The sequence below is a fragment of the Protopterus annectens genome, chromosome 2.part1, assembly GCF_019279795.1.
Source record: "Protopterus annectens isolate FY-2018-M chromosome 2.part1, PAN1.0, whole genome shotgun sequence".
NCBI lineage: Eukaryota > Metazoa > Chordata > Ceratodontiformes > Protopteridae > Protopterus > Protopterus annectens.
The window spans coordinates 964,715,085-964,737,972 of NC_056729.1; the positions used below are offsets into that span (position 1 = coordinate 964,715,085).

Below are 22,888 nucleotides of genomic sequence, written 5' to 3' on the forward strand. Positions count from 1 at the left end.
CCAGGTTCAGCTGGGGCTCTAGGTTTTATTTTTACTTCAAAGACCACCATTTTGTGGCCTGAACTTACCAGGGAAGGCAATGCAGTAGAGGGTGTGCAGCAGTCTCGCATATTAGTGAGGACCAGATCCAGTGTGGTTGCACCCGTGGTTGGTGTACTGACTATCTGGTCCAGAGAATTTCTGTTTACAAAATCCAGGAATCTCTGTGCTTATGCATTTGGTGTCGTATAGGATTCCCAGTTAATAGTGGGGTAATTAAAGTGACCCGTGAGTATGCTATTATGTTGGATGGCTAGTGTTTCTAATAGTTTAAATACATGGTATGGGTTTCCTGGGTTAAAGAGGGGACATATAGCTTACAAGGAAGTGGTATTGGATTTTACCTACAGTGATTTGAACATGGAGCAGCTCAAGTGCATTGTCCTCTTTGACCAGCCTTGAAGTATATTTATTTTTGATGTAGACAGAGACACCTTCATCTTTAGTTGCTACCTGTGAAGTAGATGGCTTAAATTGTGGAAAGCATTATAACCTTGCACTGTTGGTGTGGTCTCCATGGCTTTAAACCATGTCTCACTGACCGCACAGACAGAAGCATTCTCTAAGATAAGGAAAGGTTCTAGGGAGTGGAGTTTCTTTGTGCAGACTCCTTAGCACTGAGCAGTAATACCTACAGATTTTCTTGGTTTTGATTTGCTATGCCGAAAGTACTTTCAATTTGGCATTGCCTAAAAAAGGCACTATGGGGGAAGACAATGTTTTAGCTAATATTTCAAAGCCTAAGGGGAGAGGTGCAGATCATCCCTGGCAAAGCAGCATGGTCTGTTGACCATCTCCTTCCATGCTGACAAATATTGCACTCCCTTAGAATGACATCAGAAACTAAGCCAATTATTAAAGTCAACCATCTTTTGTTCGTATTGTGGCATCATCTTTGGAGAAGGTAAAATGCTGCTCAATGCTAGGCTCATACCAGCCTGGGACACATTCCGTGAGCTCCTTGATGTCTCTCTTCATATATTCTAGGGAGGTACATCTCAGGTCATTTACTCCCCCACATGTACTATGGCTGAGTCACATTAGTAATTGTGGTCCAATGACCTGAGTGCATGCGTAATGTGGCAGATCCCAGCCCCTGATAAGCAATGGACTGTAAAGTACAGTTGTGTACCTACCATAAATGTAGATGTTCGAGTGTATTCACTGTTGCAGTCATTACAACTGGGTTATCCTGCTGGCAGGCTACCCTCAGTCGGCCCGAGTTCCAAAGTCTAGGTCCGGCATTGGTTGCTGTCGCCTCCTCCCTGACGTCAGTGCGCCAGGGGTATAAAAGATGCAGCCGACGCCATTTTCTTCAGTTTTTCTTGCCCCAGATGTCAGGTGCCCCTAAAATGGTAGGCTAAATTATGCCAATAAGCATGCATACACAAAAAACAACTTTTCCTTCATCTACAAGCAAATACACCACATAGGTTGTATAGACTAGAGAAGTACAGATAAGTCCCAGCAAGGAAAAGGGGGATGGTGGGAGGGTAACCTGGACTGCAACAGTGAATACACTCTAACATCTACATTTATGGTAGGTACACAACTGTACTATGTTCATCGTGTTTCACTGTTGCAGTCATTACAATTGGGTTGAATTCCAAAGCTAAGGTTGGGAGGCTGGAGATAAATTGGATTAGGAGAGGCTATCAAGCCATGCAGAACTGAAGTGGCAAAGCCTGTCCTGGATTTAGAGTAGAGTGGTAAGTGATAGTGCTTTGTAAAAGTATGCACTGAACTCCAAGTTGCAGCCTCTAAGATGTCTTTGGTTGGTACTCCTCTGAGGAAGGCTGCTGAAGTGGCTGCTGCTCTGGTTGAGTGCGGCCTAATGCCCTTAGGCACTGGTTTGCCATGCTGTGAATAGCAGAAATGAATGCAGTGACCTATCCACTTTGAAATAGTCTGTTTGGAAATAGGCTTTCCTTGTGATCCTGCAGCATATGCCACTAAAAGTTGTTCAGTCTTTCAGAAAGTTTTAGTTCTGTCCCAGTAGAAGTGTAGCTGCCTGTGAATGTCCAAAGAATGCAGGAGTCTCTCACCCTTATTCTGTGGGTTTGGGTAAAAGGTAGGCAAATTAATTTTTTGGTTAAGGGCCACACTGGACACTACCTTAGGCATAAATGTAGGGTTTGTCCTTAGAGAGACCGTGTCAGGATGGAAAATGATAAAAGGTTCCACAGCCATGACTGCCTGTAACTCTGAGACTTGTCTAGCGGAGGTTATTGTTAGGAGCAGAGCTGTTTTCCAGGATAAGGATTTTATATCAGCTGCAGAGGCTGGCTCAAACGGAGGCAGTGTGAGTTTTTCCAAGACATAGTTGAGGTCCCATGCAGGTATTGGTGCTCTCCTTGGAGGTCTTATGTTTTTGGCCCCTCTGAGGTACTGCCTTAGTAATGGATGAGAAAAAATAGGTGGTTCTGTATTGTAATGAGCTGAAATGGCAGAGGCATGAATTTTAGTTTATGAAAAGGAAAGGCCTTTATCCAGCATCTCAGTTAAGTATTGGCTCAAATGATAAACCTACCGCCCTAGAAAACAAAAACGGAGAAAAACTAAGGGTAATACTGCTCAATGCCAGAAGTCTAAACCTCAAGATGCACGCCCTCGAAGCCCTCCTCAGTATGGAGAACATCGATGTCTGTGCTGTGACTGAAACCTGGTTCAAGGCTCCTGAGAGACTATCAGGTTATACCTCATATCATGCGTTCCGGCCCCAAAATCCGGACCGAACCACAAAAGGAGGGGGAGTATCCATATTCATAAAGGATACCCACACCTCCAGGTTAGTGGCAACGCACGAAGCATCAGAGACCATCCAGGTGCAATTAACCATAGGTTAAACTGCCCTACAGTTTGTAACATGCTACAGACCACCTTCTCAAACTCAGGAAACCCACACAGCCTTCCTGAAGACACTGCAGAGTATGAATGTCTCTCCAAACACCATCATATTGGGTGACTTCAAATACCCAAACATAGACTGGGAACATTACTCAAGCCCCAACACCCTAGCCCAAAGGTTCCTTGAGTTCATAAACTCAAATGCTATGGAACAACTAGTCACCATTCCCACAAGAGGAGAAAATATACTAGACCTGATCATCACAAACATGGGGACAAAATGCTCCACACGGAAGTATATCCCTCATTGGTGAGATCAGACCATAAATTAATCTCACTGGAGATCCACATCCCGCCCCACCCCAGCAAAAAGACCACAGTGAAGAACTTCTCAAAAGCAAACTTCACACTTCTTAAGACTGGAGTGGTATCCTTCAAGGCCCCCGAGCCAGTGGAAACCACAACCCACGCTGCTGAAACCCTTACAAATGCCTTCTACGAGCACCTCCAGGAATGTATGGATCAAGCAATCCCTAATAAAATCAAGACCCTTTCCACCAAAGGCAGGCGCCCGGTCTGGTGGACCCCAGCCATAAACAAACTCTACAACAAGAGAAGAAAGCTACTACATGACAGAGCAAAATCCCTAAAAGGGAAGGCATCTCTGATCAATACTAGCAAAAAACTACGATCACTCATAAAATCATCCAAGGCCAAAGATCGCTAATGACACAAAAGACAATCATAAGGCCTTCTTTAGCTATGTTAGAAACCTGGGTAGAAACTCCCAGATATGCTCAGAATTAGTCCAAAATGATAAAAAAATCACTGAACCCACAGACATTGCCAACATACTGGCAGACAGGTTCAGTGCAAATTTCTCCCCTCCCTCCCCCCCAAAAGGAGAAATATCTATCCCACCAGAGTCTAGCCTCCCAAACATCTCAGATGCCCAGGTGAGAGCTGCTCTCTCTAAAGCAAAAACACAGCATCAATGGGACGGACGGTGTCCCCGGCTGTGTGCTACATGAACTCAATGAGGAACTAAACCCACACATAAGGCTGCTGTTTAATCTTAGCCTTACTACAGGATCGTACCCAAAGAATGGCGTGCAGCAACTGTGGTCCCACTCCACAAAGGCGGTGCTTCTACGGACCCTGGAAATTACCGCCCCATAAGCTTGACGAGCCTTGTCTGCAAAGCTATGGAGAGGATCATAATGGAACTCATAAATAAAGACATTGGGGACCTACAGACACTGGATCCTACCCAATTTGGCTTTGTCAAGGGCAGATCCTGCCTCTTGAACTTGGTCGACTTTTCAAAACAGTCACTAAGGCCATTGATGAGGGTAAGGCAGTTCACACAGCCTACCTTGACCTAGCAAAAGCGTTGACACAATACCCCACTCGGGCATCATAGAAAAGCTCACCAGCTTAGATGTAAACCCATATGTCACAAGATGGGTTGCAAACTGGCTCAAGGACAGAACACACAGGGTTAGAGTTGCTGGTGCCATGTCAGACTCTAAGCCGGTCACAGTGGTGTCCCACAGGGCTCAGTCCTGGGCCCCTCTTGTTCAGCATTTATTTTTCTGAAGTGCAGGCAAACATAGGGGGAATTGTGGCTGACAAAATCTGCAGATGACTGCAAACTGGGCACCATAATTGACACTCCATCAGACACAGACATCCTCCAGAGAGGTCTCATAGAAATGGATAACTGGTGCCAGAGCCATGGCCTTAAGCTAAATGCCAAAAATGTATAGTCATACCCTTTGGGAAAAACAAGGTAACCCCTAATTACCACATAGGTGGTAATCCATTAAACACGGAAGAAGTTATCAGGGACCTGGGGACCCAAGTTGACAGTAACCTCTCTTTTGACACTCACATTGCCAAAGTGGTTAGGAAGACCTTCTACATTGCCCACCTGATCATGAAGGGATTCACATCCAGATCAGGAGAGGTCATTGTACCCTGTACTCTTCACTTATCAGACCAATGATTGAGTACAACGCCCCATTCAGAATGTACCTTACCCGACACCTGCAGCAGTTGGAAAGACCCTAAAAGTTCCTCACCAAAAGGATAAAGGGGCTCAAACATATGTCATACGATGCCCGACTGAAGAAACTCCAGCTCTATTCAGTCGCATACCATCTGCTCAGAGGTGATCTGTGCCTGACATACAAGGCCATGTCCAACCCGAATTAATGGACATGCTCCACCTCAAAAAATCCAAATCCACCAGAGCCACGAGAGCAAGAGACTTAAACCTCAACACGGATATAAATAGGACGTGCTGGAGGGACAGATTCATCACCCAGAGACTCCCTACACTATGGAACAGAATCCCAGTCCATGTGAGGCAGAGCCCCTCACTGACTCTGTTCAAGAGAAATCTTGACGAGTGGATGGGAGATCGTAGGTTTACCCCGGGAATCATCTCTGTATCACTGCTGGACAGAGGCACAGCAAACTAATGGGTATAGTATTCTCATCCTAAGGGGTGGTGAAAGCCACACACACTCTGGCTAGGCTTATAAATGCCCTAGGGCAGATAGCCTAGTATGAACCTATGAACCTATGAATATTTGGAACAGTCGTGTCAATACCTTGTCCCTGGTTCCAAGCACAGAATCTCTTCCATTTTTCTGCATAAGATTTTCTGGTGCTAGGCCTCCTGGCCTCCAAAATAACATCCATCAATGCTTTAGAGAGAGGTGTGTCTTGAATGGCTACATTATCAGCCATGCTGCCAGGTTTAAGTTCTTGAGTTGGCTGTGCAGTATCTGACTGTCTTGTTGAGTCAGTAAGTGAGGAATTTGAGGTAATGTCCAAGCTGGGCATTGAGATAAGCTCTTTAGGACTGGGTACCAGTGCTGGCGGGGCCAGTCTGGGGTATTCAGTATCATTTTTGACTTTTCTTGTCTGACCTTGAGGAGTACCTTGGGGAGGAGAGGCAGAGGCGGAAAGGCATATACTGTTAGGTTTTTCCAGCTGAAAGATAGAGCATCCACTTTCCATGCTTACTTGTGATAAGTCCTTGTGCAAAATCTCTGTAGTTGGCAGTTGTGAGGAGAGACAAATAGGTCTATGTCCGGGCATCCCCAGTTCCTTGTTATCATACTGAAGACTTGTGGATCCAATTTCCACTCGTGGGGATCCATTAGGTTTCTGCTTAGTTAGTCTGCCAGAGTATTTATCCTGCCTGGCAGGAATTGTGCTTGCAGATGTACTTGGTAAGTCAGTACTGTGTCCCACAAGTTCATGGCTAGTCTGCAGAGGGGGTAGGAATGCATGCCCCCCTGCTTGTTTATGTACCACATGACTGTAGTATTGTCCGTCTTTATCAGAAGTTGTCCTGGATGAAGTAGATCCTTGAAGGCTGTCAGGGCATTCTGAACAGCTAGCATCTCTTTTTGATTGATATGTAGATGTATTTGACTTGCGGACCATGTACCCTGAATACATCTTCCTGCCATATGGGCCCCCCAGGCATAATCTGATGCATTTGTTGTCAATGTCTGCCTGGCTGTGGGTAAGGTGAATGGCTGTCCCGTGTTGAGGTGACAGGCTTTTGCCCACCATCGAAACTCCTGTTGCAGGCAGGGAATGAGGGTGATTGTTTCCAGGCTGTGGCAATGTTGAGTCCAAACACTTTTTAGATACCATTGAAGTTTCCTCATATGCAATCTTGCATATGGAATTAGCAGTATGCAGGATGCCATGAAGTCCAAAGCCTGCAGAATTTTTTTTGCAGATAACTGGGTCTTTGTTGTCAACATTCTGAAATAAGTAGTCAGTTCTCTCTGTTGTCAACATTCTGAAATAAGTAGTCAGTTCTCTGTGTTTGTCTGGCGTGAGATAAGCCATCTGGGCAGTTGTATTTAAGCTTGCACCCAGGAATATTATCTCTTGACAGGGTACGAGTTTTGATTTCTTTTCATTTACTGTGTACCCTAGACCTGTTAGTAATCTTTTTACAAACGCCAGAAGATGTAGTAGAATGTCCTTGTTCTCTACTTGTATAAGGCAGTCATCCAAGTAAGGATATATTTGTATTCCTCTTTGTCTGCAAAATGCAATTACTGGTGCCAGACATTTTGTGAAAACCCTGGGTGCAGTAGATAAGCCAAAGAGCAGTGCAGAGAATTGGTAGTGCATTTTGCCAGCTATAAAGCTGAGGTATCTTCTGCATGATTGCCTGATTGGGACATGCAGGTATGCCTCTTTTAGGTGTAAAGTCACAAGCCAAGCCTTCCTGCCCAGCATGGGCAGAAGCTGTTGCAGAGTTAACATTTTGAAATTTGGAATATCCAGGAATGTGTTATGAATAGACAGGTCCAGTATTGGTCTCCAGGCTTTGTCCTTTCTGGGTACCAAGAATAGCCTTGAGTAAAATCCTTGTCCCTGCTCTTGCTGTGGTACTTGCTGAATGGCTCTCATTGTCCATGAGGGATGAAACTTGTTTTTGTGCCTCTGCCCACTGATTGCGTGGCAGGTCTGGCATACCGTTTGACCTTGGCAGGGTGTGAAAGTGGAACCTGTACCCTTGAGATACGACATTTAAGACCCATTTGTCCTGGGTGATCATATGCCAATTTTGTGAAAAAAGTGCTAGTTTTTCCCCAAAGGAGCTGCCAGAAGATAAGTGCTTGGTGCTGGCAGGGGAAAGTCACTGAGACTGTTTTCTGTATGGTTGTGATTTTTCCTCTCCGCTTTTGGAGGTAGAAGCACCCCATTGTTTAGACCTGTATGAGCCTTGGGGTTGTGATCTGCCTCTGGGGCGTCTGTATCTGCCTCTTTGCAGCCTGTCTGACACTGGAAAGGACCAATTCTTTGTAGGCCAGTTCCTGCTAAATCTGGGAGGCTGTACCTGTAAAAAAATCCTTCACTGTTTGCATAGATTTAGCTTTGTCCTCCATTTTCTTTAACACTTCTTCTGCTTTAATACCAAACAAGGTATCATGTTGTAATGGAGCATCTAAGAGTTTTGCTTTAACATGATTGGGCAGATTCTGTTCTTTTAACCAAGCATATGCCTCCTAATGGTAAAACCTGTAACTGCGACCCTGCAGGAGGCCTCTAGAGAATCAAAACCACATTGCAAAGTATGCTTTCCCACTTGTTCAGCTGCATGCAATAAATCCTGCATTTCTTTGTTTTCTGCACATTCTGAATTTGTCAACATTTTCTGTTTAAGCTGTGACATTAGACATTGCTGATATTTAAGCATATGAAACTGACAATTTAAAGCTCTTACAGCCAAGGTAGCAGAAGTATAAATCTTTTTCCCCCATCTGTCCAGGGCCCTTGAATCCCTATCAAATGGGATAGGGTTTTTTGCAGTGGAAGCCTTGACCCCCTTGGAACACTGAGAAATAGTTTCTGGGTCAGCAGCAGGGTTTTTGTAAAGAAATGTATGTGAATCAGGAACCCTGTAGTATCTGTCTGGCTTAACAGGAGCTGGTGGTAAAGAGTCAGGAGACAGACCGGACTCTGAAAATACATCATCTACAATGCCTAAAACAGGAGGAATAGCAAAGGGCCTGTACTGAGGTAATAAAAGAAAGTATCTGAGCCTTTTCTTGGATTCAGAGTAATCTTGACTCTCCCAGTGGAAATGCTCCCTCATAGTATGCAGGGTCTCCCCAACAGAATCCTCAGGAGGCGAGGCTGAAGGGATAGATTCTTCAGCATCAGAATCCTCATAGGGAGGAAGGGAATATTCCTGTTCAGAAGAATCAGAGGAAATGGAAACCTGATCTGAAGATTCATATTCTATCTCTTGCCTAGGCCTCTTATCAGGAGGGGGATGGGAACCCCTGATCAAAGTAATTAGGTCTTTGGCCATTTTAAGCATCTGTTTTTTAGGCGTGGAGACCTGTCCAGGAGAATGCTGTACTTGTTTCTTTGTCTTTAGAACTGCTTTAGTCTTTACCTTTGAAGCTGAAGATGGTTTTACATTTAACTGTGTAGGCCTGAAAACACCCTCAGAAACCAATACCTGCTCAGCGGCTCCGGACCCATCTGAGGGTATAGTTTCCGAGTGTCCAATACCTTGAGTTTCCAGCGGCCTAGTCGGCTCCACTTGGGAGTCGGAAGCAGCCTGTGGCTCTGAGGTAGCGGGCGTCAGGGGGCTGCAAAAGCACCTCACTGAGAACCGGCGACAGGCCTAACAGCAGCCTCGTCGTCAGTTTTGGACCTCAGATGCTTTTCTTTTTCTTTGTGCTTTTTATAAACTCCGGTCCTCGGCTGTTCCGACGGCATTATATAATTGAATCTTCTGCCAAAGTAATGAAATGCAAAATCATACCGACACTTAATAGTGCGTTGGTTAAATCTAGCACAAAACCGACAACTAGCAACGTTGTGGTCAGGGCCTAGGCAATGAATACAGAAAGAATGAAAATTCTTATGAGGTACTTGCTTCCCACAAGAAATACAAATATTAACTTTTTCTGACATCGGTCTGGAACAAGATAAAAGTTTCCCCAACGGGGTACTTAGCTTTAATCAAGACTTCGGATCTGAAATTCGAATTTGAAAATCTCAGGAGTCGGCCGACCAGCACTTGCGAACTGCTTTTGCTTCGGGCACCGCGCGGTAAGAAAGGCTGAAGAAAATGGTGTCAGCTGCATCTTTATACCACTGGCGCACTGACGTCAGGGAGGAGGCGAGAGCAACCGATGCCAGACCTAGACTTTGTAACTCGGGCCGACGGCAGGTAGCCTGCCAGCAGGATAACCAAATTGTAATGACTGCAACAGTGAAACACGATGAACATCTTTCTCCTTACTCAGCCTGGTGAGAGGGACATCAGTGTGTCTCACGATGGAATCTCCAATGACTAAAATGTTGGATCATGTGGTAGCTTGCCTTATGGGCTCAGAGGTAGAAGCACCATGAGATGTAGCTCTATGTGTTGATTTGAAAGAGTGCATTTGGGGATGCTGAGGATATTTCTTATGTGTACTTCATCTAGGAGGTCTTTGTGGGTTTAGGAAGGTTACATGCAAGTGTTTCAGCATATGTGGCTCAATATGTTCTCTTTGAATTGTGCGTGATGGGTGCAGCATTTGTAATAATGACAACCTTACTGACATTAGGAGTACTTTTACGCAAGAGCTTTGCCTCCAGTACCATTGCGTGAATACATCCCTCACATACCACATCAGTTTGAGTATCTATCCATGTTCATATCCATGGCAAAAGACCCTTTTTTACTGCTTAGACAGTCGGGAGTGAATATCAATCACTGTCAGGAGTATCTGGTTTGCAACTATGTGGACTGTGCTTGTCATTGCAAACTAGTTGTCCTGTGTCCAAATTGGTACTGCAGAAATTTTGATTGCGTTTTTACAGGAAAAATGTCACTCAAGGTGTCAGAGTCTATACAGAGCACTGCCAAACACCTGAGGGGAAACTAATATGCAGACCCTGAAAATTTACGGATGAAGTATTTAGGCAGACATTCTGAAGTTAGTAACAAATCAAGCAGTACTGACTGAAAACAAAGAATTAGCTTGTCAAGAATGATAAAAAGAGGGGAGTCGCATGAATGGCTACTGCCTGGATACTACTAATACTGGTCTCATCACAGCTTCACTCTGTTGGGATACAATGTTCCTTTGCCTCTTCTCTCACCAGACGTAAAATGTTAGTATCAATCCCAAGAAGAGAAGCAGGCCACGGCCTCTTTGGTGATCTACAGTCTTGTCCCAGATGATACAAGGGTCTGTAGGCTTTTTCTGGTAGATGCCTTGAACAGCAACTAGACCAATCAGGAATGTTAAGCACAGACACTCGCTCTCCAACCAGAAACAGTCAGGAATCGATGCACTCGGCTCCTTCTCTCACCAGGACAAGAATATAAGCACAGATTCCAAGCTGTCCTATAAAGCAGTTATTAGGCTTTCTGGTGATCATCAGTCTCCAGGAAATAATATCCTTGCACTCCTTCTCTCACCAGGAGAAAAGAGAAGCGCTAATCCCAAGAGGACTACTGAGAGGTAGAATGTGGGCTCTCCAATAACTGGTGGTCTTGCAATAGATGTTTACAGATAAGATGAAAAAATGATTTATCCTGAACATTGCAGTGTGCACTAAGCAGTTAGATATGAAAGTGGGTAACCTACGTTTTAGCTGTCTAAGTGGAGAGGCACCATTTTAAAAAGAGCAAGACAGATTAAAAGGGGGTGGGCACTTTTGTATTCTGGTACTATGGAATACAGGTATTCTCACATGCCTGGCCCACAAAGTGGAACCACCAGGGGCTTGGACAGTTCATTTCTGTCCTAAGTATCATTTTTTTATACTCAACACCTCCAAGGAACATTAGTTACAGTACTCAACATACAAACTTTGAGGCATCCCAAGCAATACATTTTCAGATGGGAACCAGAATAAAAAGTCTCCTCATTATCAAAATCATAACCCAGGGATGTGTGAAAAATAAGCTAAATCTTTCCATTTTGAACTCAGACTCTGAAAATCAGTCAAGGAGTCCCTTCTCTTAAGAAAAGGAGTTACTCAAGCACAGACGGCTATGCAGCCAATGGGTTAATCCTCTACTAGGATACATCATATTCCAAAACAAGTCTTCTGAAAATAAATAGTTGCTGCATCAGCAGTGGGACAAATGCCTGGGCCTCAGGTTCTCTCAGTTGAAAGCAACTGGAAGAAGGTTTGCCATGGGTATGTTTAACCCGGGTCAAGGCCAACTTTCCTGATCCAAGTATGTACCAAGATTTCTGGCCCTTCAGATCTGCTCTCTGAAGATAACTTAATATTCCAATAATACCTTATGCTTTTTCCCTACACAAAACAGACACTGGGATTTTAAGTCTTTTGTCTGAATCTGCGTTCTGCACACACGCACAAACAAAAACACAAACCCTCTCTTTCTCCAGGAAATTTCAGATACCCACTCTAAGAACAAAGTAGAATTTTCAATTATACAATGAGCAATAATAATCAAAAATCAATGGCCAAAATCACAGTATGTTTTCAAACTCGATACTTTTCTGGAAGTCACCTGGAAGGGTCAAGAAGACAGAATGGACTGATAACCAGTCACTTCTGACAGAAAAAGAAATTAATAATGGCATGAGTAGTTCCTTCTTTTAACTTTGCACATTAGTCCAATTTCTATTTCATTTTATCTGTCCTCTGTGGCAGTGGAAAGGGATCAAAAGGCATTACTGCAGAAGCTCTACAAGTCAGTCCAGAATGCTGGATGGCGGTCTTCAGCTACTCCAAAGGCATCCTCTTCTCTTGCTCTCAGGTGGGCCACTGAGATTGTTATGTTGTTCATGTACCTATAGCACTGCTTTTCCTGCAATGTGTAGTGATAATTCAGTTACAGTGTACTCTAAAAAGGTGCAGCTTTTTTTTAAATAGAGCAGGCAGGTTTATAACAGGCAACAAAAATATAACCATTAGCCAATGGTGAAACAATATAGGCATGGTATACAATTAAGCTTCCCTTGACCATGCTTCCTTCAAGGTTGATATCTGTGCATTATACTCAATAAATGACATTTCTGCACTATGCTACATCAATGCACATAACTCAACTAATCAGAATGCAGCACGAAGCTGCTCCTTTTTGCAAAGTTGATTGTCAAAATCATGACTTGGGACTACTGTATGTTTTCTGAATTACTAAAACATTCTGCTCTTCCCTATAAATGCAGATTAAAAAAATGTATACATACGAGCTCGTAGAGGTCTAGGAACTCCTCCAACAAAGATTGTTTTACGAGGATCAAGAGGTTGAGAGCCATCCATCACAAAATCACTGTCACTTAGATTCCAGGGACGTATCTGCACCTGTTTAAATACAGTATGACATTAGCCTTGGGGACCTTTCACTACTAGTTCCAATACATATTTTAGAATAAAAATATTAAAAATAAAAACACACTTCTATAATGGAAAACTTGCCAGTACTAATAAAATCTAATTGTTAAATGCTTTCATTTTCTTTAATGTTTCACAAAGAACTTTATCAGAACTGATGAAATAAACACAATTTCACATTATATATTCTCATAAAAATCACATGACAAGACAGCTGTAACAAACTCACTTAAGATCGCTGTTTCAACAAAGAATATATTTTGTTAAATTTACGAAAGTAAAATACAAAACGCATATGTATAGAACTATAATGCATAAATATCGGTATAAAAAACAATTCAAATATTTACTTTAATGCATCATCAAAAACAAAATCACGGTGCCTTACCTGCCACTAAAAGTATTTGCCATTTCACCTCTTTACACTCAAGAAATTGTTAGTGTCACCATTAAATAGTTTAATTGTTATATAATCTAACAAAAAAACTTCTTAAAATTAAAGCAAGATTTGCGTGTTTTGTTTTTCTAATTGCTAAAACATGCTTGTACATTCCCTGCAAGAGAATCCTAGTGGCTTTAGCCAAATAGAAGCTCTTGCAGGAGCAACAGGTTGCCAAATAGATTACCTCTTCAAAATAGCATGTAAACCTTCCTTTTGTCATAAATTCACTACTGGCATGCTTAAGGACACTTGAACCTTCATTAATATATCTACAATATTTACAGTTCTTACAACAGTAAGATCCTAATGGGTACAGAAAAATTGTCTAAATCAAATGGCAGAATTTTGTAATATATACTTAATTCTCTTATAAATGATATCTGGTTCCTCCCCAATAATCTTTGCTAAATCTCAATTACCTAGAACTATTTTTCAGTTGTTGTAAACTATATTCTTGACATTTTTCAAGCCCAACAAGATTGGTAAAGGGAATGCCCTCACAAAACAATTTTTTTTTATTGACTGTGGATTAACAAAACAGCCATTAATCAACATTGGCTGGAATTTAATCCACCTATTTTTGGTAATGTCTAAAATAACAAAATCAATTTTTTCACATAACCCCATCAACAAATAATGTTTTTTTAAGCACTTCATCAGTAAACACCATATTGGTTTTAATAAAGTGACTTGGTCTAAACTGCCCTCCAATAACATTCCACTTCATGAAGGCTGAATGCTGGCTACTACAGAAAAGATAACAAATCTTTTTCCTATATACATTAAATAATTTTTTACAACACACATTTTCAGAGTATCTCCCATATTACCCAATGAGAATGATAAAAACAGTACTCCTATTTAACTCTATGAACAAGCTAGTAAATTCCTTATTTAACCTATTCACTAAAACAGCACACTGTCTATGTATCTATAATTTACTTTCACCTTTTCAAATGAAAAGTGCTTGACTAACACTTGCTCCCACCAACTCATACGTTAGTTCACTTAAACTGGTACCATTCTGGCATCAACTGCCACACCATTCTTTTATTTAAAACTTGCCATTGAGAGATAAAAAAAAAACTAAATCAAACAATTAACAAATTACATTAATTTGCACATGATCAAATTCTGTAAACCTAGACAAATGATTCCTTACACAGTCGACTCCCAATATCTTGAATAATTGACGTGTATGAAGAGAACATCCAACATAAAAAAAAAAAAAATTCCTTACCACTGAATTTATATTTGTGTAATAAATCTAAAACTCAGGAGTCTAAGACAAAACTCATATTTCTGTACTTAAGGATTTAACAGAAATAACTATATTAAAATTCTCTCAGTTTTGCTAAACTCAATGGCAATAGCAGGCCTAAAGGGAGGATCTGGAATGTTAGGAATTTTTGTAATCTTGAAAAAATCTCCCTAACTTTGGATAGTCGACCTTAAGGAATTCAAACAGATTAAAGTTCATACAATCCTGATTTAACAAATACAACAGACTTAAATCAACACATTGAAACTTTGATCTAACTAAGCATTCACACAACTCTTCATGACACTCAACATCATGTCATAGGTGCTCATTAAAATAATTACATTACACTTGTCTGTTTCACAACTATTATATGATTTTGATTATGCGGTTCAAAAACTGTTTTCTTCTCAGTAACAAAGTTTATAAATCATCTTAGTTGATTTTGAATTCAACAGTTTAGGAAAATTAACAGAAAGGAGAAAGGGCTGTCGCCAAGCTAAGAGAACCAATAAGGAAAATAAACTGAGATTCTGTAGAGTATTAGAAACATTTTGAAAATTTTATGAAAATCTGTATGAATCAGAGATATGTGGAAATCACGAAAAAGTACACACAGAAACATTTATGGAATAATTAAATATACCAAGGTTAGAGATAGATGAGACAAGTTATTAACAGGACAGGAAGAAATAAGACAACACGGTGATGTATAATTAATCGACATGAAAGTCTCCAGGAATAGATGGTATGCCTGTGGAAGTTTGAAAGCTAGGAGGGAAGAAAGTGACAAAGATCTGGAAGGTTTTGTTTAACAGAGGAGAAGCACCAACATCTGCAATGAAACCTGTGGTGGCTGTAATACCCAAAGATGGTAAAGATCCACCAGATCCAGCTTCATGTAGGCTTCATTTTGATTCTAAGCCATGATTATGAAGTGTGTATGTCTATAATGGCAAAAAAATGGCAAAGGCATTGCCAAAAGTGATAAATATGATCAATGATAATCCAAGATCTCGATGCACAGAAAGTATTTGACAGAGTAAGCTGGGGATTTTATCAGTAGGGCAATGGAAGCATTTGCATTCCCTGACACAATTAGAAGATTAATTAGGAGTAGATATGAGGGACAGGAGGTGAAAATTAAAGATGTAGTTGTGGGGGTCCTCTCCGATAAGTTCTGTTTGAACAGAGGAACCAGACAGGGGTGTCCTCCTTCCCCTTTGTTATTTGATTATATTTAGAACCACTGGAAAAGAAAATAAGGGACAAAGAAATTCAAGGACATAATTGCTATGGAAATCAAGAAAAATTGGCTTGATTTACAGATGGTATTATTTTGTACTTGATAAAACCAGAAAAGGACATTTCAGTGTTGTAGAACATTTTGATAGTTTCAAAGTCTTGTCAGGATACAAAATAAATGAAGCTAAAACAAAGACAATAGCGGTAAACTATGTACCCACACACAAGTTGGTTCAGCAATACCCATATTTATGGGGACATGGTAAACGAAGTACTTAGCAGTATGGGTTAAAAAGGATTCTGTTATGGCAGCTAAGGATATGTAAGAAGAGACTAAAAAGATGATACAAAAACTGACAGAGAAACTGAAGCTCTGTTGGACAGTAAGATACAAGCAGTGAAAATGCTTTTAGTCCCTCTAGTTTTATACACAGATCAGTCATACTTTGTCAATCAAAGGAGTACTTGTGCATAGCTATCAATAAAGAGATGAAGGATTTTACCTGGGAGGGGAAAGGGCAAGAGTCAAGTGGGAGAAATTTATTCTGCCAACGAAACAAGGTGGTTTGGGATTACCTGATTTGAAGGAATATTTCAAGAGTTATATAGTTAAGGCTCCTATACACAGCACAAGCAGAAAGCTACAACTCAAAGCAAAAAAAGGGATGACGACAAAACAAGGGGGGAGCTCAAAAAATGAGAGACTGGGACCTTAGATACAAATCCTTAAGGAGAATAACAATAGTCATAAAGAATATTATTTTCATAAAGCAACAGAACGTGTTCTAAGAAGTAAGCCAACACTGGAATGAAGAAAGGAGATTCTACCAGTACGGATGCCTGCAGTTAGTGGTACAGAGAATAGGTAAGATGGGGCTGGCATTTACTGGAGAAAACTGACAAAGGAACCAAGATACTGGAAAGCAAATAATCAGAGAGAAAGGCAATAGGATGGGAAGAGGCCAAGAATACATTTGGACTGCAGGCTAGAGACTGCCTTCCCTCAATAACTGATATCAGAGTATAGCAAACAGAAAGGAAAAGGGGAACCCTGAGTGAAAGACCAGCACTGGTAGAGTATTTAGTTGAATTTAGAACAGAAATTGCTGTTGAAAAAGGGATAATTAGTAGGACATACAGAGTATTGCATGATAACTATAGGAATCAATCGGAGGACGTCATAAAGGATTGGGAAGAGAGACTGGATAAGTAATTCACAAAGAAACAATGGGAATATGTATGTATGGCTCCCAAATATGCAACAAAGTCTAGAAGATTTAGGATTTTTGCTTGGAAGTGTTTCCATAAGTATTTTTATCCCCCAAGCAGACACCAAAGAATTTTTCCTTAGGTAGACTGCAAATGTTGCATGTGTGATAGGGAAGGAAAGAGGCAATTGGAAACACGTTTTATGGGAGTGCAGTGAGTTGACACACTTTAAAAATCCCCTGTAGACTACTCTGTATGAAATACTGGGCGAGCAAACAAGTGTGACTAAGGAAATAATTTTTTTGAGCTAGGATCCAGAATCTCAATTACCTACACATAGTTGGGCCTTGTTGAGTTTAATTCTGGTAAAAGCAATTACTAGAAAATGGAAATCAAAGTCTAAACTAACAATATTAGAAGTAGTGGATATAGTAAAAAAACGATAAAAGAATGGGAAGCGCGATCTTTAGAAAATGGTTGGAGCAAATTACAGAGAAAATGGAAATCATCAGAGTAATACATGCAGAGCAATGTTTTGGAGGAGGAATAAGGTTTAAGGGAAGGCTTAAATGAGCAATTTTCGACTGACAATGACTGTATAGAAGATCATACGCGATATATAATCTCTGCAACTGAAAATGTTAATATTGTTTGTTTTCATTTATATACATTGATGATTGTGTCATACATGATAATTTAATAAAGATTTTTTTTTTGTCTTAAAAAGCAAATATTTACAAAAATCATTTGTGTAAGCATCTGCAAACATTTGCAAAAGTACTACTTAAAACAGGGGTGGCAGTACTCATTTTTCTTATTACTGTTGCTGTACTGCCATTAAAACACGGACTACAATTTAAATAAAATACAAATTCAATTTTTACATGCAGTTTTAAATCACTGATAAAATTAGACAAACTCGCTTTCCTACTAGGAATGAATGAAAAATCTTTAAAAGAGAGAAATGAATGTCATGGTGTTCAAAATCACTTGGGCAAAGTTGTATTAAGTTTGCCTCCTCCACCCCAGTTACTGCCGGTGCATCTCCCCCTTTATTTTCAAATTCTTGCTCTGTGGTATATAATGACTCTAGTTGAAAAGGGGGGGGGACTTCTCGCCTGTTTCTGAACTTTAGTTATAACAGCCTTCGACTTCTGTTCTAACAGACTATTTATAATGGCAGGAACTGCCATATCTGACTTGCATGAAAACGGAGGGACGTTTCTGTGTTAAAATCATGGCTGGTAAAATGGTGGCAATGCTCTCTGTTACTGCTGTTACTTTATTCTTGCTGATTCATAGGTATTAAACTAGGCTAATGGCCCTGGAGCCTTTACAAGCCTAGCCCATACGATTACCCTGGCACTGTGCCACCCAACCTTAGCTCCTAGTGCCTCTGTCGAGTAAAGCCACTGGAGTGAGCCCTGGGGTGAATTTTGTATTTGTCATCCACTCATCAAGATTTCTCTTGAAGACGGCCAGTGAGATGCTCTGCTTGACATGTATGGGAAGTCTATTCCATAGCATGGGAAGTCTCTGGGTTATGAACCTGTCCCTCCAGCATGTTCTGTTGATTGTGGTTTACCTATTTTAGAATGTATGCTTTAGAATCATATTCATCTTTGCAAGTGCTGTGAAAATACTCTCATTTCCAATTATGACACTGGAAAAAAGTCTGAAATAAATGTCTAAAAATGTCACACCTTTATAAGTGAGACTAAACTGACCATTTTCTTAAAGAATTAGGTTTCTGGACACATCTTTTTAAGTGTTGGCATCCTATGTAACCATACAAATCATAGAAATAAATAGCAGTATGCACTTACAAGCAACTGTGACTTATTACATGAGATGGTGTGGAGATGTGACAACAAATTTAAAACAAAACAGTGAACTGAACTAAACTAACCTGACAAATGGTTTTCTTACTCAGTCCTTGGAAAAAATAAAGACTGAAGGTATCAATATTAAAGTACATTAAATATTATAGTAAAATACAGACACTTTACGCAGATGATCACTTTCTGATCATAAAAATCTTCAAACTCCACCTGCAAATTAATAGAACACGCTCAAAACAATTAGCCTAACACTGCATACAGCAAGCACAGTATTAATCAGTACACATTCACTTTGTTCTTGTGTCGTAACGTTTTCTTTTGGCACAACAACCTTTCAGCTAGCTAAGAAAAATTGTGTCGGCATCTAGAATTGGCCAGATGTCCTCCAATTTCTCTGGTGCCAACTAGAATTTACAACAAAATCCCAAGCCCTTTGGCTCTGTTGGGATCTCTTGAATGGCTCTTCTTGGGCACCACTAAGATACAATTTCTTACTCCTTGTTTCTGATTGGGTGGCATGTTTGGCAAGGGAAGTGATGGAATCCAGAGAAGAGTGAAAGGGGGCAAAAAAGCAATCCTTGGACATTATTTCTGGTACTTGTATGTCCTTGGCGATACTTCCAAGCAATGAAATGATAATCAGCCTTGTCTTCACAGTGAAACAAGACAAGAACAGCACTGCTGAAAGCCACCCGGTGTTTGGCTGTGGCTTCCTAACTACTGTTTCCAGTACCCTCCTACTGATACTATGGTGGACATCAAAGAAAGTGTGAGATATTAAGATGAATACATTATTTCTTATGTGCGATATGAGATGCATCTGTCTCTCAGATGATTTTGTATTTTTTTTTTTTTTAACTGCAATTACAATTCAGGTTGATACAGAATGATTTTGCAATGCACTCAAGTCATCCTTGAGACTGCGTGACTAAATGCTCAGTATGAACTTTGATACATAAAGGAAAATGACCACAATGCAAAGTTTTACACCATGTCTTTGCTGACAAGTGTGTTTGTACATGCAAAGGACAAAAGGCATAAAGAGAGCATTTTGTCTATTTGCAAAAGTACAGTTGTGTACCTACCATAAATGTAGATGTTCGAGTGTATTCACTGTTGAAGTCATTACTCTTGGGTTAGCCTGCTGGCAGGCTACCCTCAGTCGGTCAGAATTCCAAAGTCTAGGTCCGGCCTCAGTTGCTGTTACCTCTTCCCTGACGTCAGTGCGCCATGCAGCCAACGCCATTTTCTTCAGTTTTTCTTGCCCCAGATGTCAAGTGCCGCCAAATTGGTAGGCTGAAAAATATGCCAATAAAAATGCATGCACAAAAATAACATTTCCTTCATCTACAAGCAAATACACCAAATAGGTTGTATAGGATAGAGAAGTGCAGATAGGACCCAGCAAAGAAAAGGGGGGATGGTGGGTGGGTAATCTGGACTGCAACAGTGAATACACTCGAACATCTACATTTATGGTAGGTACACAACTGTACTATGCTCATCGTGTTTCACTGTTGCAGTCATTACTCTTGGGTTGAATCTCAAAGCTGAGAATGGGTGGCTGGGCTAAATAGGATTAGGAGAGGCTATGAGCCCCTGCAGGACTGCAGTGGCAAAGCCTGGTCTGGACTTAGAGTAAAGAGGTAAGCGGTAGTGCTTTCTGAAGGTGTGCACTGAACTCCAGGTTGCAACCTCTAAGATATCTTTGGTTGGTACTCCTCTGAGGAAGGCTGCTGAAGTGGCTGCTGCTTTGGTGGAATGAGGCCTAATGCCCTTAGGCACTGATTTGCTATGTTGAGAATAGCATAAACGGATGCAATGGCCTATCCATTTAGAAATAGTCTGTTTGAGATGGCCTTTCCTTGTGATCCTGCAGCATATGACACTAAAAGTTGCTCAGTCTTTCTGAAAGCTTTAGTTCTGTCCAAGTAGAAGCGTAGCTGCCTGTGTATGTCCAAAGAATGCAGAATTTTCTCACCCTTGTTCTGCAGATTTGGATAAAAGGTAGGCAAATGAATGGTTTGGTTGAGGGCCACACTGGACACCACCTCAGGCATAAATGTAGGGTTTGTCCTTAGAGAAACCCTGTCTGGATGAAAAATGATAAAAGGTTCCACAGCCATGAGTGCTTGTAACTCCGAGACTTGCCTTGCAGAGGTTATTACTAGGAGCAGAGCTGTTTTCCACGATAAGAATTTTATATCTGCTGTTGATGCTGGTTCGAAAGGAGACAGTGTGAGTTTTTCCAAAACATAATTGAGGTCCCAGGCCGGAATTGGAGCTCTCCTTGGAGGCCTAATGTTTTTGTCCCCTCTGAGGTACTGCCTTGTTAAAGGATGAGAAAAGATAGGTGGTTCCATATTGTAATGGGCTGAAATGGCAGAGGCATGAATCTTAATTGATGAGAAAGAAAGGCCTTTGTTCAGCATCTCAGTTAGGTATTGTAAAATCTGAGGGATATTTGGTACACACGTGTCAATGCCTTGTTCCAAGCACAGAATCTCTTCCATTTCTCTGCATAAGATTTTCTGGTACTGAGCCTCCTGGCCTCCAAGATAACATCCATAACAGCTTTTGAAAGAGGAGTGTTTTGAATGGATACATTATCCGCCATGCTGCCAGATTTAAGGTCCTGAGTTGGCTGTGCAGGATATGATTGTTTTGTTGGGTCAGCAAGTGAGAAGTTTGAGGCAATACCCATGCTGGACCTTGAGACAAGCTCTTTAGGATTGGGTACCAGTGCTGGCGTGGCCAGTCTGGTGCAATCAGTATAATTTTTGGCTTCTCTTGTCTGACCTTTAGGAGTACCCAGGGAAGGAGAGGCAGTAGAGGAAATGCATATACTGTTAGATTTTTCCAGCTGAAGAATACGACGTCCACTTTCCATGCTTGCTTGTGATAAATCCTTGTGCAAAATCTCTGCAATTGGCAGTTGTGAGGGGAGGCAAATAGATCTATGTCTTGGCATCCCCATTTCCTTATTATCATGCTGAAGACTTGTGGATCCAGTTTCCATTCGTGGGGATCCATGACGTTTCTGTTTAGTTCATCTGCCAGAGAGTATTTGTTTTTCCTGGCAGGAATTGTGCTTGCAGGTGAACTTCAAAAGCCAATGCTGTGTCCCATAAGGTCATTGCTTGTCTGCAGAGGGGGTAGGAATGTGTACCTCCCTGCTTGTTTATGTACCACATGCCCATAGTGTTGTCTGTCTATCAGTAACTGTCCTGGATGAAGCAGGTCCTTGAAAGCTGTCAGGGCATTTTGAACAGCTAGCATCTCTTTTTGATTGATGTGAAGATGCATCTGGTTTGCAGGCCATGTGCCCTGAATACATTTTCCTGCCATATGGGCCCCCCCAGGCATAATCTGATGCATCCGTTTGTCAGTGTCTGTCTGGCTGTGGGTAGTCTGAATGGCAGACCCTTGTTGTGGAGACAGGCTTCTACCATTGAAACTCCTGTTGCAGGCAGGAAATGAGTGCAATTACTGTCTCCAGGCTGTGGCAATGCTGAGTCCAAACACTTTTTAGATACCACTGTAGTTTCCTCATATGCAGTCTGGCATATGGAATTAGTAGAATGCAGGATGCCATGAAACCCAAGGCCTGCAGGATTTTCCTTGCAGATAAGTGGGTTTTTGTTGCCAATTTCTTGAAGTAAGTAGTCAGATGCTTTTGTTTGACTGGCGCGAGATAAGCCACCTGGGCAGTTGTATTTAAGCTTGCACCCAGGAAAATTATCTCTTGAGAGGGCACTAGTTTTGATTTCTTTTCGTTTACTGTGTACCCTAGGCCAATTAGTAATCTTTTTACAAACGCTAGATGCTTTAGAAGAATGTCTTTGTTCTCTGCTTGAATTAGACAGTCATCCAAGTAGGGATATATTTGAATTCCTTTTTGTCTGCAAAACGCAATTACTGGTGCCAGGCATTTTGTGAAGACCCAGGGCGCAGTAGATAAGCCAAAGGGCAGTGCAGAGAATTGGTAATGCATCGAGCCAGCTATGAATCTGTGGTATCTTCTGCAAGATTGTCTGATTGGGACATGCAGGTATGCCTCTTTTAGGTCCAAAGTTACGAGCCAAGCCTTCTTGCCCAGCATGGGCAGTAGCTGCTGTAGAGTCAACATCTTGA

General features: G+C 41.3%; 1 protein-coding gene across 1 annotated transcript in view; it reads right to left on the reverse strand.

Moving 5' to 3' along the window:
* CPEB2 (cytoplasmic polyadenylation element binding protein 2) overlaps positions 1–22,888 on the reverse strand; it is a 568,627-nt gene that overhangs the window by 133,450 nt on the left and 412,289 nt on the right. The window contains exon 8 of the mRNA XM_044063518.1: positions 12,612–12,726. Within this exon, the coding sequence (XP_043919453.1) occupies positions 12,612–12,726 (115 nt within the window). The remainder of the gene's footprint in view (positions 1–12,611; positions 12,727–22,888) is intronic.